Source organism: Aspergillus piperis (assembly GCF_003184755.1).
Source record: "Aspergillus piperis CBS 112811 unplaced genomic scaffold BO85scaffold_20, whole genome shotgun sequence".
Taxonomy (NCBI): domain Eukaryota; kingdom Fungi; phylum Ascomycota; class Eurotiomycetes; order Eurotiales; family Aspergillaceae; genus Aspergillus; species Aspergillus piperis.
Genome location: NW_020291610.1, coordinates 149,388 through 163,374, shown reverse-complemented (window position 1 = coordinate 163,374; position 13,987 = coordinate 149,388). Strand labels below are relative to the sequence as shown.

Here is a 13,987-nt window from a genome sequence, read left to right as displayed (position 1 = left end):
TTTATTGGCATTGGAAGGTCCCGACCACGGGATTGCACTCACTTTACCGCAACAACATCTTCCATTCCGTATCTGATCCTAAGGTAACGGCTAAACTTTAACTTCCATTCTGACCACCGTGCTTCCTTCTGCATACCTCACTTTGCCAGGCCGAGTCGAGGATAAGCTCAGTCATATCGCTCGCGGCAGCGGCCATAGCGCTAGTAATCACAATCAGTAGGCGATCTAGTAGTGAACAAGGTACACTCACCTCGTGGTGCTGTTTGCGGCACTCGTGGCAGCGATTTCCGCGACGACATTCCCAGTCGTATTCGCACCGTTCGCCACAGTAGTTTACCTGTTGAGGAAACGAGAATTAGCCATGCAGACCAGATGCTGGGTTATGGCGCATACATCGAGAGTGCCATCGGAAACCTTAGTGCTGCCAACGTCGTCGGTGCTGGACTCCGTTGCAGCGGCCAGGGCAAGACCCAGGAGGGCCATGGATGCGAGCAGAGTAAATCTCATGATGATGCTGATTGGTTTGTTAGCATTCCCTAGCATTCTCACCATATAAACCAAAGTTGTACATGTATATTAAGGCTCAACTATTGGGTTGTCAATTTGATAGTGGGTCATGTCGTGATCGAGCTCGAGGATGATGCCTTCTGGGGGAAGCCATGTCTATTTAAGCTCCTAGTTAGGTCTCAAGCGAAGTTTTGTTTCCTTCCATCGCATGACTACCACTGTGCTACTAAATGTCAATGGAAACTTGATGCCTCGGAGGGTGTAGTGGCTCGGTTCCATTCGGAGGGTATCCGAGACGCTCTTGTGTGTTTCTTGAAGCCAAGCTTACTACCTCTGCTCATAATAACCCCTCGTTGGCGCAGGAACTACCGACGCCAAGGTCGAGAAGGTTAGAGCTGTCGGTTCAAGTATGGGGTAGTTACAGTCTCCTAGTCATCCTCCCCGCATTCAAGGCTTGTGCAACAAGCGGAGGATACGGCAGTCAACGTTGTGCACGACCTCCGAAGGTAGGGCGACAAAGCCTTTACGGCTGTATTCCCAGGCCACTGGGTCCTTCCATATCGCAGGGCTATGTTGTGCGAAGGAAAACGAAACATCCAAATCGTGTTAACTCCCATATCCGCGCTGGATATATGTGATGAATGAATGGGTTCGGTATGAATAATTCAGCAAAGCATTGTCCATTGCAGGAGCCCTGAAAAACTGCACACCTTCAGGATGTTACACAGGTTAGCTTATTGTTTACCCCGAAAGCTAATCCTGCTGCCAAGATGTAAGCTTATAATGAGGAAGGCCTGCTCTTACGGCTCGATACATTTGTACAGCTGACCTGATCCTCGGGGACGGCATCGAACATCATGCCACTCGCCTCTGTTGAATGACTCCCTCAATTCTTGGCAAATCATGTATGTGATCTTGCAATCTCTGCTTCGATGTGGACTTGCACTCGTGGGATTCTACCGCCGTCCGAGCGGCATAGGTAAACTACCTTCCTTTCGTACAGAGTGCAGCCTAGAGTTTCGGGGACACCGAGATGATATCAAGATTCTGTTGGCCGCTTCTTGTGCGCCCAGCAAACTCCACACCCAGGAACATGCGAACCAGAAGGGTGTCAACTGACTTTGACGTTCATCACCGTGGAACTGAACGGCTAACGTGCCGTATTCTATAGCATCTTTGTTTGTGACTTGATAATGCTCACTTACAGTTGTGGGAGTCTTGAGCGAAGATGCCATGGTTGATATGCACCATTAAGCCATGGGTCAACATCAAATCAAGCAAATGCACGGGCCGAGCTAGACAGCATCCTGACAGTCCATTGTTCATAGTGGAGCACCCTAGCCATGATTGGGTACAGCTAGGAAGGTTACTATAGGCATGAAGCCACCCTGGACGCCTGCGGTAGTTTCTCAGCCATATCCGGGGGTATGAAAGAATGGAAACCATTACCGCAAATGTCTAGCTCAAAAGCTTTGCTGGGAGAGTGGGGAGTGCACTGGCTTGCCGGGATGGCAGAGTTGGACCATTGAGGAAAGCCAAACTGCCCTGGTAGGCAACTAGTCATTGGACTGGTGGAGCCAGCAGATAAACGTCCTACTAATTCCCTTCACGCTTTATTCCCGTTCAATCTCTTTCTCGAAATTCCCCGTTTGCTACAATTCAAGCAAGCTACACTGTGTTTGGAATTACTACGAAGTAATCTTGTTTGATTTGGCTTTGAGAGTGAGGTCTCCTGAAGCCGAACCCTCGTGCAGGATTTATCATGAAGGTACTGGGTGATCTCGGCCTGCCAGATGCGGGTCCCGATATACCCGAGCCCACAACTTCCCAGGGTTACATCGATCTGCAGGACCCGTGGAGAAATCGACAACCCACTTGTTGAACCAGGAAGAAAATCATTGACTCCAATCATTGTCCACTCGCTTCAATCACCGGTACTATCCTTGGTTATCTAGATGAGTAGTAGGCTACCGGTCCGCGGCGAATTAGTGAACTTTGGCGAGAATTCCGACCGCGAACGGCAATCAACTTCCCTCATGACGTCTCTTGACGTCGACTAACTACAGGAAACAATTCCTATCTGGTAGTCATGATGTCTTTGTCCTGTGGAAAATGTGGCATGTGCTATTGCTGATCCGAAGTGGCAGACGCATAAATTCTCAGAGGACATAACATCAGGCGAACGGCTTGGGGAGAGTTGCAAAAACAGAATCAAGGCATCGAAATTCGCCATTGACTACAAGCAAGAATGACTGCTGTGACAGTTCCTCAGCCACTTCCAGTGGTGCCGCCTGAGCCGTATTCCTCGACGAAGACGGCCATCACCAAAGTCCCTATCACACTAGACTGTACTTTACACGACCTATACTCCTTGGACAATGACACTCCCGAGAACATTGTTCTCGCTTATGATCACCCTTGCAAGTTCCCCCACGACCAACTCAATTCATCTCCATATCCGCGGTTTCTGTACGCTGCCAATTTTCCCGATATGAATGCAGAAGGGGAGATGCCGAACTTACAGAAGCGCGGTGTCGCCCAACGATATTCCTTCGTGGCTGGTCGTACACCTGTCCTGATGATTGACCTGAGTGGGAGTGGGGGTGAAGAAGTTTCAAGCCTCTTGACAACGTCAAAGGACGAATTACGGCGTCTCTATGACCAATTGAGCCCGGAGCAACGGCCCAACGCGCAAATAGTCAGGAGTACGCACGATGTCCAACTGACCCCGGACTCGCGTGCAGTATTAATTGTGCCGCATGATCATATGTGCGCAATGTTAGATCAAGCACTAGAACCAGAGATGCTTTACGAGGTCCTGTCTAAGCGTTGGCTGGCCGTGAGTGGACTGCCAACACCAAAGTCCAAGGTTATCGATCCGCTACCGGTAAACTCCTGGATAGCAGGCCGAGACGCAGAAGTCAGACGGATGCTGCAAGCTGTTCAGCAGCAAAGCTTCCCCTTTGTGGTGAAAATATCTATTGCTACCTCGGGCTGTGGAACATTTGTTATCCGACGTGAATCGGATAGAGGCACTGCTATTAATGAGATACGGGGTCTCCTCGAGGATGGGCTCAAGAAAGTTAATGAAGAGAACGAGCAACTGTATCCTGCAAGCTTCGTCATTCAGGAGCTAGTGCCAGGTGAGGCCCATGGAGTCACATTTTTCGTAACTAAAAAGGGCCGTGCGGTGTACTTAGCCACGTCTCGACAGCGTTTCACCCAGGAAGGGTTCTGGAATGGTGGGTGCGTGTCGTACCTCTTGCAACCCATGTTTCAGGATCGGTATAGATCTACGATAGAGGTTTTGGCCAAAGCGTTGCACGACAAAGGGTACTACGGGCCGGTGGGAGCCGATGTCATGACAGATGCAAATGGGGAGCATGTTATAGTCGATGTCAACCCACGCGTTACCGGATCTTACCATATGGGGCTGCTTAAGACCCATTTCATGCAACGTGGGTTATGTGAAGCGGCAGTTCTCTCCCGCTTAGATATTCCTTGCACGCAGGTTGCGTTCGAAGAACTCTTCGCGGCGGATATTGCGCAAGGAAGGTTGATAATAAACGCATGGGTCACCGATTCTAAAAAGGAGAGCAGCCATGCCGTCCTGACGGTGGGAGCGGAGGACGCTGTCAAACTGGGTCGGTTGATCCGTCTTATCGAGACATTTGTCAAGACGGGAGAACATGCTGAAAGTGCTGAACTATGAGAGGGTGATAGTTGGTTGTTCAATTTGGCGTTTATTGATGTCTCATGATAAAGAGGTAATATAGCATAATCACCAGCAGCATAGCCATCCTAGGCCCTTGCTTTCTTGATCGTCGCTAAAATGCTTCTCATCAACATATTCCCCATCATCCTCATAATCATTAGGGTCATCCCTATACCGTTCCTTTTCTTTCTTGATGCCCCTGATCCACTCTATTTCTAATTCGAAATCCCCTTCCTGTTCCCCGAAGAAACTATCACAATCAAGTCAGCACCAGACCAACAGCCCTAGCCCACCTATCCATTGCAACAAGTTACTCACCTCCGAATCATAATCCCAAACTGCTTCACCCCCGCCAAGATCAAGGGTCTCCCCATATGCACCTCCCTCCCACGATACGTCGGCCGAAACTCCCTCCACCCCAATTTTACCTTCGTCTGCCCCTTCTCGACCTTGAACTTCGCTTCCCACACCAACCCGCTCCGCTGGCGCCCATCCGGTCGAGGATCCTGCAACTCATCTCTCAAATTCAAGGTGTACGTGTGTCCATCACTTTTAGGGATAGAGAGTTCCAGTCCAGCGTAGCTACTCAGATCCCATAAGTCGGTGGTACTGGCTGTGTGTTGCGAGGCGAAGCCTGCTCCGCCAAGGGTCTTGATGTCGAGATTGCCGTGGAAGGTAGCGGTGTTGGTGTCGTCGTTGATGGTGAGGTGAGATTGCGAAGAGCCACCGCGGACACGGTCATCGGAGGAGGTCCAATCGGTGGAGGACCAACGTCTTCGATTTGGTGGTTTGTTAGGTGGGAATGGACGTGATGGTTGTTTAGATGGGTGGACTCACTGCGATCCCCCGAAGAAGAAGGGGCCAGATGGACGTTTGGTACACATTTCTTGTATATATGCGTTGTGTTCTGGTTGAGGTTGGCGGGGGAATATTTGTGAATGTTTGGAATTTTGCGATAACATTGGAATTGTTGAGACTGGATTGAATGTGGATCGATCGATCGCCGCGGTCCGGACTCGATGACGTCGGTGCTTTGTATAGCTTCCGTTGCCGCACTTTATCGATCGGGTTTGGGTCGCGACGGGGCTAGACTTGTTTGAGTTCACTGTGTGAAGCTTGAATACTAAATAGAATTGCATTGTTTGTGGATGTGATACTTAGGGTTGCTTTTATTGCTGTAGCTTCGGTTACTATTGTATTTCAATGTGTCTCGTGTCTTGATGGGCATGCCGTGACTAGTGTGCCCTACCTGCCACTACCTTCAGGCTAGGTCTTGTTCTTCCTCATGAACAAGTCTATCTGTAAAGGATACCTTCCATTGTCGTAGATCTTATCAGTGGTCAGTAGCGTAAAGGATGAACAGCAGCCATTCTAGAATCCAATCCGCTACCACGCAGTTACACAATGAGGGACCTCTCATTGCAGGACACGATCCCTCCGGTTCATCCATCATAACGTCGCCCTGACGCAAGCTCGTAAAAGTAGAAGCCAGCTTGTGAAAGAGACCAAGAGGTTATAAGCTTATCCGCCGGAACACGAACCGATTGTCGCTCTCCCGACGGACGCTTAATTTTGACGTCACCCATCCGCCATCGAATCTAGACCTATATTAGCATTAAAGCCCTCGTTGCTTGGAAGTAACAATTTACAGATATATTGTATCGGGCATTTCGTTACCTAGTCAGTTATATACCTAGTCCACATTCTACCGCTCTCAAACACAATGGCTGCTGCTGGAGGTCTTACTGGCGGTCACCCGCCCTCGGTTCGGTATGTCTCTGCTTTCTGCATTGTTGACTTTATTGTGCAATATATTAATAACTGCAGCTCTCGCAACATTGCCATCTTCAGCGTGATCGGAATGATCGCTGGTGGTTGGATGTTCTTCCGCGCACAGTCACCAAGCAAGGAAGAGAAGCTGTACTCGCAAAAGGATATCCATACCATGGTTGGCGGACAGACGGGCGAGAACAGAGTTGGTCGTGCACCGAGCCATCAGAAGAAAGGTTGATTTAACGTGTGGAATGGTATGTCTGATCAAGGGTGTATAATATCAATTGAAAGGGCATGATGGAGGCGTCTGGTGTTACGGGCTTTATTGTCTGCATATCAACTGTTGTCTTTCTTTTTCATGTACTATGATGATAATGTTATTATGTCTATGGAATGGATGCATATCTGTCATGAAGAATATGACTGCAGCTGTGTGCTTTTTCTGTCCTACATCGCCTCGAGCCGCAGTGATGCCCAACCCCGCTCGCCACCGTCTCAGTGCAATTAGAGTTATCCACTTTTGAATGTTTCACAGCAGTAGTGGTAACGGGGATGTGCCTGTCTCTAACGGATGACATCCCAAGAGCTCTTCGCGCAGGCCATCTGGCTGTCACAATCATTTCTTATTTTCTTGCCTCAGGCTCCGCAATAAGCGTCATGATCCGATCAGCTAACCTTCTCCGGTTAGACGGTGTACCGAATGGGATTAGTGCAGTGCTGAGGGCTGACATCCGCACTCCCACTTGGCCGAATTGGGAAAGCCCGCGGTTTTCCCAGGCGATGATGGCTGGCTGACTTCTTCCGATCATCGAGGGTATGCACATCGCCTATACGCTCCATCGTTGAAACCGGTTGTTGTTACCACCTTATTATGAATTAAGAGATGTATAGTCACTGTTTATACTTAGGTAAACATTGTCTACTGGCGATCGTCAGATGATAACATCCGCCACTGGCTCAACTCGGGGTTGCAACAAATTTATATACTATCACTAGTACTCCTCCCGTGAGTCGGCAGTATTAGGAGTTCGATCCAGTGCTACTTCTTCTGGATGATTAAAGCGACAGACAACATAGTATAATGTGAAAGCATATGCATTCTCACTGCACTAGTAGTTACTGGCACAAGGCATTGCAAAGAGTGGCCTCTCTCCCCGACGCATCCGCCATGCATTAGTCGAACGAAACAAATCCCAGCAATCCTTGACGCTCCATCCCCACAATTGAAAGAAAGTCTCGGTAATCTCCTAGCCAGCAGGATCCCAGGGGTCTTTCCACACAATCACTCCCGTTTCTCCTATCCCCGTCTGACATCTACGCCCCGCCCGAAGTACCTGAGAGTGGTAGCCGCACATATCCCGACACATTTGGCCATCGTCCATCAGATTCTCCATTAGAATCAGGTTGTCGCGCATCCTAGATATGGGAATGAGGTCAAGCCAGGGATGATGGGGTACAGTGCGTTGAATCTCTGTGGGCTGTAATGCAGGTGGCAGGAGAGCCTCCCGACCGATTGTTGCTAGACATCGTGGTCCAATCATGGCGAACATTGACAGCGCCTCATCGGCAGCCATATATCTGGCATCATAACCCAGAATATCAATGTTGGTGTACAATGCGCGCAAGATGTTTAACCGAGTTACGCCCAACCGCATATCAGCCTGTAGTGAGCCAGTTGCAAACTCAACATGCACCATAGCCTCGAGTTGCTGCAGGATACTGCGGGAGTCTGCGGCAAGCGGACCAAAGATACGGAGTTCATCCAAACATCGAAAATCGAGTTGACAGGGCGTCGACGCCGTTGTAGACCACGCGTGAGGATAGTATGGCCCAGATCTTTCGGGTAGCGCTTTAGTCAAGTGCTGACGGCGCCCTATCTGGATCGTCAGCCAGCCCACTCGGCAGAGACTCGTTCGCCAACCTACTTCGGGCCCTCTGATTTAACCTGTTCTGCAACCTGCGCCTTTTCTTCGGATCAGTCACACCGATCCACACATCCTCGAGTCTAAGTTGAATCTGCTGCGGCAGTGATGTTGGAGTCGCGGTGAGCAGCCGTATGTCCACCTACTGCTTCCCGCATGGCGGATCCACGTAGAGATGCGACGTACAAGATGAGTGGTAGCACTGCTCGAACTGACACTTAGAGGACGCTATAATGCTCTGTTGGAGGGGCAGACACTGGTTTGCGACGATGGTTTTCGCTTTCCACCGTTATCGCCGATCTTATGTCCGGCCCATGTCATCCGCCGTCCCACGGCTTGGCTCTATGCCTATCGTTCTTATAGGTGGCATGCTCCTAGTTCAGGTTGTAGGCAGTGGAAATATTGTATGCGACGACGACATTGAAATATTATGGCAATTACCAGACCGTCCTTCACATCAGATTGGTACCTGCTGGGCATTATGACGGACCACATTTCAAGGCGCATATTCTGACATCGTACCGCTCGGCGGGCGGATTGCTTATTGCTTGACTCGCTATTATATCAGAACTCCTTGCTTTTTTGCATTTGAGACCAACAGAGAGCCGAGGATTGTTGAACGGCCTTTCCCTTACTGCACTCAAGTTCACACAGCAGGTGAGGTCGGTGCAAGGGATGCATTACCCAAAGAACAAAAAGTGAGACCGATGAGCATAGCTATAATGCAACCTCGGCTCATACACCCCAAAAGTGGTACTCGACTCGCCCATCCCAGTTTAATTTGGGGGAAGAGTTGCTTTTGTCGTCTGACTTTTGAGCAGCGCGATCGGCAAAAGTTCTGGCAACCGACTTCAATTACTCAAGAAAGTATCCTTTAGAAAATCAACCAGCCAACTGTCTGTATATATGCAGCTTTGGGTTGAAAATGGCCAGCTGACCGGGACAACAGGGCGATCGGCATTGACCGCAGCTGAAGGTTCTGCTATCGCTCGCTCGGACACCATCTGGCGCAGAACGATCCAATCAGGAGAAAGATGCTTCTTCTTCCTTCCAAGTGTAGGTGAGCCATGGCCATATTTATTCTTTCCACAATGCTTGTCGTGTATTGGCCTTGTCTTGGGAGCATCCGCTGGAATTCTCACCCCCCATTTTTGTCTGGACTAAAACTGTTAAGGCTGGCGTCCGCGGCCACTGGCCAGACCTTCTCTCTTGGGATAATACTCCGTACGTCTGGGCACAAGAATCCACGCACTGACTGTGTTCGTCATCGCTGGGCCTCGTCCAGACCATGCCACTGTGGATGCAAGAGGAGTATATATCTGTAAACGTGATGTCAGAGTAGTTGTGGGGACCATGTAAACTCTAGTAAAAGAGACAAATATGACATCTTATCACCTGCCAGCTCCCTACATCTCAGTGTTGCCTTAGCTGCATTCTACTAACCAGGATGTCGGCTGATAGGAACGTAAGTCCTGAATCGGGGCACTACCCCAGTCCAACACACTAATCCGCATTTTTTCACTCTAGAAGGGAGCAAATCGGCGTGAATCGATCACACGATTGCCACCCGCTGCAGGGAGTGACAAGGGCATGAGCGCGATGGCTCCCGGGAGAATACCTCTTGAAAAGCGGGGAATGGAGTAGCCATTAGCCCTGATCAGGATTCGGAGACTCGCGGCCAATAAGCTGAACTCCGATAATAGATAAACGTGCTAACAAGCTTGGAGGAGATGGTTGATCGACCATCGATTAGCTTCCATCCTTAGCTCCATCCTGGCCCCTCAGCGCTGTCGGCGATAAGGCCAGTCAACGCGGTGCTCCAGCACGCCATCCAACGCCAAAACACAGAATCAACGTCGGACCACCTTAATAAATACCTTTAGTATGGAAGACGCAAGAGTTGACCCCAATGGTGTTTGGTAGGGCTCGTCAACCCTGAATGATTGCTGCCTGCCACATGGCGACTGCTCTGGCTAAAACTTTGCGTGGGATTCCAGAACTGCGCCGGAATATGCACAATGGCCATCCGGTGTCGGGCGCTCCGATGCCACCATTGAGAGTGGATATGACTCGTGGACTGAGCGGCATGTTATCACAAACCTTCACGGTTGGTGACACTGCATCCGCTAGAGCTTCACGGTCGGTCTTGGCCTGCTGGGGTTAGGAGCAAGGGAACCAATCTGCTAAGCGTCTCCCCCGATAGGATGGTGTGCTTCACCTGCGGGTTGTTATCATTTACGGTGGGACTATCGCCAGACTGCAGCTACTCCTGCTACTTTTGTGGTACCTGCTCGATCGTTGTGACAGATAAGATGCAGGTATCCGCGGGGTCTATGGGCGCTTCTAGGTAATATTATTGACCTCGGTGCATATCTCCTACAAAGGCTTGCTCATTCGGTCGCTCCTGCGCCAAACGTTGTCCTCTTTGTTACTCAGGAGGCAGCAGGCATGGATTCGGTTCATCATCCAGAAAATGAGGCCAAAGATGCCATCGAGACTAAGCAAGCTGGTGTTACCGACGTGGACGCCGAGCTGCTCGAGGAGAATGATGACCTGAAAAGGCAGAACATTATCGCCGAACAGAAGGAGCTTACTCCTCTCGAGGCCTTCAAGTGGAACGTTGAGGGGGACCAATCGCCCTGTGAGCATTGCTGGCCTGTTTGACTGATATTGTTCTTTACTGATAGCAGGTGTGCAGTTCCAGAAGTCGCCGCCTGTGTGCCAAACACTGATGATCCTACCTTACCGTGCAACAGTCAGTCAATCCCGTCCAGGCGAATGGAAGGGGTGTACTGGCCAACATACTGATGTGACACAGCATTCCGGGCATGGGTTCTGACCACGATATTCGTTATGGTCTTCGCGGCAGTCAATCAATTTTTCAGTCTACGATATGTACGTGCGAACCTCCATTCCTAAGTTGTGTCTGGAACTAACTGTTTAGCCATCCCTCACTGTCCAATATGTTGTCGCTCAGTTACTCGTCTACCCCATCGGACGAGGATGGGAGAGGCTGCCGCGATGGAGGATACCTCTTGGAAGATTGTCCTTTGACTTGAACCCGGGGCCGTTCAGCATCAAGGAGCATGCCCTTATTACCATTGTAAGGGCCATCAAGTCTACTATGGCGTTTGTACCCCAAAGTCTAATTGAACCAGTGTGTGAACATCAGTGCCTCAATTGCTTATGCCTCCGGCTCCCTCGTAGCCATCGTTATGCCGCATTATTGGGGCAAGGACTACGGGGCGGGATTCTCATTCCTATACCTCTTGACATCGCAAATGATGGGGTAAGTGTCCTATTGTACTTTTCACCAGCACGCCTGCCTGACAATATAGGTTCGGCCTTGCTGGAATGTGCCGGCGTTGGCTCGTCTACCCTGCGGCCTTGATCTGGCCTCAATCTCTGTCCTCCACGGTCTTGTTTCGCGCCCTGCATGAGCCACAAAATACGGCACCCGCCAATGGTTGGAGACTGAGTCGGTATAGCTTCTTTGGGTACGCGACTCTGTTTGCCTTTGCCATCTACTGGTTCCCCGACTACATCTGGACAACTCTTAGCGCGTTTGCATTCGTCACTTGGATCGCACCGCACAACCAGAAGGTCAACACTATCTTTGGTGTAAGTCTTCCATACAGTATATTTTCATGGGCTTGCTGACATGGGTAGATGAACTCGGGTCTGGGGCTGCTGCCGCTCAGTCTAGACTGGACGCAGATTAACTACGCCGGATACCCTCTCATGACCCCTTTCTACATTACCTGCAATGCCTTTGCCGTGGTAGTCTTTTTCTACCTCTTCCTCTCCCCAATCCTATACTACAAGGATGTCTGGTTTAGCGCATAGTGAGTGTCCAACCTTGAATACACATGAAGATGTCTGTTAACAGCATGCTCAGCCTGCCTTTGCTCTCTTCTTCCACCTTCGACAACACCGGAAGCGAATACAATGTGACCCGAGTCGTCGACTCTAACGGGGACTTTGTCCTCAGTAAATACAAAGAGTATTCGCCAATGTATATTTCCATGTCGTACTCGCTCACCTACGGCTTGTCCTTCGCGGCGGTGACAGCTATCGTGGTTCACACCTACCTTTACAACGGATCGGAGATCTGGGCCAAGTTCAAGAACGCTCGTCACGGTGGTGAAGATATCCATCGTCGCTTGATGCGTGCTTACCCTGAGGTCCCGGACTGGTGGTACGGCGCATTGTTCGTTGTCATGGCGGGCCTGGGAATCCTCACCACGAAGTATTGGGAGACGGGTTTGCCGGTCTGGGGTTTCATCGTGGTGTGCTGCGGAATGGGCGTGGTCCTCATTGTACCAGAAGGCATCCTCGAGGGGACAACAAACCAGCGCATCTTTCTCAATATTATCACCGAGCTGATTGCCGGTTACGCCTGGCCGGGCAAGCCCATCGCCAACATGATGGTTAAGTGTTACGGGTATAATGCCGTCAAACACGGGATGGACTTTGCTCAAGACCTCAAAATGGGGCAGTACATGGTAGGTCTAGCCGATAGATCGCAGGTTGCAAGTATTAACGGGTCTAGAAAATTCCTCCCCGTGTTCTGTTCTTTGGACAGATATATGCCAGTGTCCTCGCCACAATGACTCAGACAGGAGGTAAGAATATCAATACCTAGCAATAAGCTCAAGCTGATTGGGGGCAGTGCTCCGCTGGATGATGGGAAATATTTCCGGGCTATGCGACACCGACAATGCCCAGCGTTTTACCTGCGCCGGCGCCAAGGTGATGTACAACGCCAGTCTGATCTGGGGTACCATTGGACCACAGCGGATGTTCCAGTCCGGGCAAGTCTATCACTCGTTGATGTACTTCTTTCTCATCGGTGTATGTTTGACCTGCTCCTCATATATTGTATGATTGCTAATAGATTCAGCCCGTGGTGACGGTGATTGTGTACCTGATCTACCGACGTTATCCGCAGAGTTGGGTCAAGTATATAAACGTACCCATTTTCTTCAACGCTGCAGGAAATATCCCTCCTGCCAATACTAGTTCGTTTGCTCCTTCATACCATCCGAGCATACAAAGAAGTGCTAACATGGCTCAGCACAATACTCTCTCTGGTTTATCTTCGGTTTCTTGTTCAACTACCTCATTCGCAAACGTGCCTTGGCTTGGTGGAAGAAGTACAACTGTAAGTATTCCCCGCCCACCGGTGAAACGATAGCAAGTTCTCAAGGCTTATTCACATAATAGACCTCTTCCAAGCAGCCATGGACACCGGTACGGCCATCGCCACCATTGTGATCTTCTTCGCCCTCGGCTACACGAACACCACCTTCAACTGGTGGGGGAATACAGTGGGATCGAACACCGACGATCAGAACTCCGTGCCATGGCTGACGGTGCCTGCCGGGGGTCATTTCGGCAAGGGGCCTGGTGAGTTTTAATAGAAAATGCCCATCAGGGGCACACTGTGGTGGGGTAGCATTGTTGATACACTCCCGACATGAATGCCATAGTGGAAGATGGTTGCCCCGTGGAATTAGTATAACCTTGACATATGTATTCAAACAATGAGATCAATAGTGATTATACAATAAGATGATATGATATGAGTCCGGGTGCCTATCGCCTGGAGCAAGGTTAAGGAGCAAGCAAACAAGATATCAGCGAGATGAGTGGAGGCGTGGGGAGGATGGTAGAAATAGAGCACATTAAAGACGTGATATACTTATGCCCCGATAACCACACAACTACATTATGTATATCCAATACTAAGAATAGATAACCGCCGAGCAATCAGGAACTGCCCTGATCCGACGGAACCGATTCCAGTGACGCTCTGACAACCACATAGATTGATACAAATCATGCCAGCCAATGAAGACTTATCCGTCAGCCGCATGCGTAAGGCAGTGACATCAAATTCTCCTAAACTAAGTGACTAGTTCAACCCACTTTCATCCCTTATCAACATGTCTTGTCTTTGTATACCAGAAAATTTTGTGTGCCCAACGCCTACCCTCGGATATCCTCGGTTGGTGTCGGGAACAGCCACAGTACCGAGCGGCTAGCCGTTGCACGAGCCACAACGCCG

The 13,987-nt window shown here is 50.0% G+C and overlaps 7 protein-coding genes across 7 annotated transcripts; 4 read left to right on the top strand and 3 right to left on the bottom strand.

The window, feature by feature from the left end:
• Positions 1 to 167: 167 nt before the first annotated feature.
• On the bottom strand, positions 168 to 507 carry BO85DRAFT_491364 (uncharacterized protein; the record flags this gene model as incomplete). Its single annotated transcript, XM_025663711.1, has 3 exons — positions 168 to 200; positions 251 to 337; positions 394 to 507. 3 exons carry the CDS (start codon positions 505 to 507, stop codon positions 168 to 170), a joined length of 234 nt encoding a protein of 77 aa, XP_025512024.1.
• Positions 508 to 2,755: 2,248 nt separating this feature from the next.
• On the top strand, positions 2,756 to 4,481 carry BO85DRAFT_502741 (putative solid-state culture specific protein; the record flags this gene model as incomplete). Its single annotated transcript, XM_025664213.1, has 1 exon — positions 2,756 to 4,481. One exon carries the CDS (start codon positions 2,756 to 2,758, stop codon positions 4,217 to 4,219), a length of 1,464 nt encoding a protein of 487 aa, XP_025512023.1. The 3' UTR covers positions 4,220 to 4,481.
• On the bottom strand, positions 4,233 to 5,159 carry BO85DRAFT_427833 (CIA30 family protein). The gene is made up of 3 exons (XM_025658175.1): positions 5,060 to 5,159; positions 4,541 to 4,996; positions 4,233 to 4,472 (listed from the first exon to the last, which is right to left on the bottom strand). Exons 1-3 carry the CDS (start codon positions 5,104 to 5,106, stop codon positions 4,289 to 4,291), a joined length of 687 nt encoding a protein of 228 aa, XP_025512022.1. The 5' UTR covers positions 5,107 to 5,159; the 3' UTR covers positions 4,233 to 4,288.
• Positions 5,160 to 5,595: 436 nt separating this feature from the next.
• Positions 5,596 to 6,326, top strand: BO85DRAFT_452484 (uncharacterized protein). Its single transcript, XM_025660832.1, has 2 exons — positions 5,596 to 5,820; positions 5,872 to 6,326. The coding sequence occupies exon 2, from the start codon at positions 5,946 to 5,948 to the stop codon at positions 6,231 to 6,233; it is 288 nt and encodes a 95-aa protein (XP_025512021.1). The 5' UTR covers positions 5,596 to 5,820; positions 5,872 to 5,945; the 3' UTR covers positions 6,234 to 6,326.
• A 778-nt stretch (positions 6,327 to 7,104) lies between these two features.
• BO85DRAFT_471323 (DUF3425 domain-containing protein) lies at positions 7,105 to 8,414 on the bottom strand (the record flags this gene model as incomplete). Its single annotated transcript, XM_025662469.1, has 4 exons — positions 8,064 to 8,414; positions 7,921 to 8,014; positions 7,276 to 7,868; positions 7,105 to 7,242 (listed from the first exon to the last, which is right to left on the bottom strand). The coding sequence occupies exons 1-4, from the start codon at positions 8,073 to 8,075 to the stop codon at positions 7,105 to 7,107; spliced, it is 837 nt and encodes a 278-aa protein (XP_025512020.1). The 5' UTR covers positions 8,076 to 8,414.
• BO85DRAFT_452483 (uncharacterized protein) lies at positions 8,019 to 8,414 on the top strand. The gene has a single exon (XM_025660831.1). The coding sequence runs from the start codon at positions 8,187 to 8,189 to the stop codon at positions 8,400 to 8,402; it is 216 nt and encodes a 71-aa protein (XP_025512019.1). The 5' UTR covers positions 8,019 to 8,186; the 3' UTR covers positions 8,403 to 8,414.
• Positions 8,415 to 10,362: 1,948 nt separating this feature from the next.
• Positions 10,363 to 13,522, top strand: BO85DRAFT_404211 (oligopeptide transporter; the record flags this gene model as incomplete). The annotated part of the gene is made up of 13 exons (XM_025657264.1): positions 10,363 to 10,558; positions 10,616 to 10,672; positions 10,736 to 10,812; positions 10,862 to 11,020; positions 11,076 to 11,206; positions 11,256 to 11,538; positions 11,587 to 11,762; positions 11,816 to 12,422; positions 12,470 to 12,542; positions 12,590 to 12,771; positions 12,821 to 12,938; positions 12,995 to 13,081; positions 13,144 to 13,522. The coding sequence occupies 13 exons, from the start codon at positions 10,366 to 10,368 to the stop codon at positions 13,335 to 13,337; spliced, it is 2,337 nt and encodes a 778-aa protein (XP_025512018.1). The 3' UTR covers positions 13,338 to 13,522.
• Positions 13,523 to 13,987: the final 465 nt, after the last annotated feature.

Bases quoted from the DNA above. Each gene is read 5' to 3' on its own strand.
- BO85DRAFT_427833 (XM_025658175.1), bottom strand. From the start codon at position 5,106: ATGTGTACCAAACGTCCATCTGGCCCCTTCTTCTTCGGGGGATCGCA. The intron at 4,997-5,059 runs GTGAGTCCACCC...ACCAAATCGAAG, and splicing joins TTCTTCTTCGGGGGATCGCA to ACGTTGGTCCTCCACCGATT. The intron at 4,473-4,540 runs GTGAGTAACTTG...TGATTGTGATAG, and splicing joins TTTGGGATTATGATTCGGAG to TTTCTTCGGGGAACAGGAAG.
- BO85DRAFT_452484 (XM_025660832.1), top strand. From the start codon at position 5,946: ATGGCTGCTGCTGGAGGTCTTACTGGCGGTCACCCGCCCTCGGTTCGG.
- BO85DRAFT_452483 (XM_025660831.1), top strand. From the start codon at position 8,187: ATGGTTTTCGCTTTCCACCGTTATCGCCGATCTTATGTCCGGCCCATG.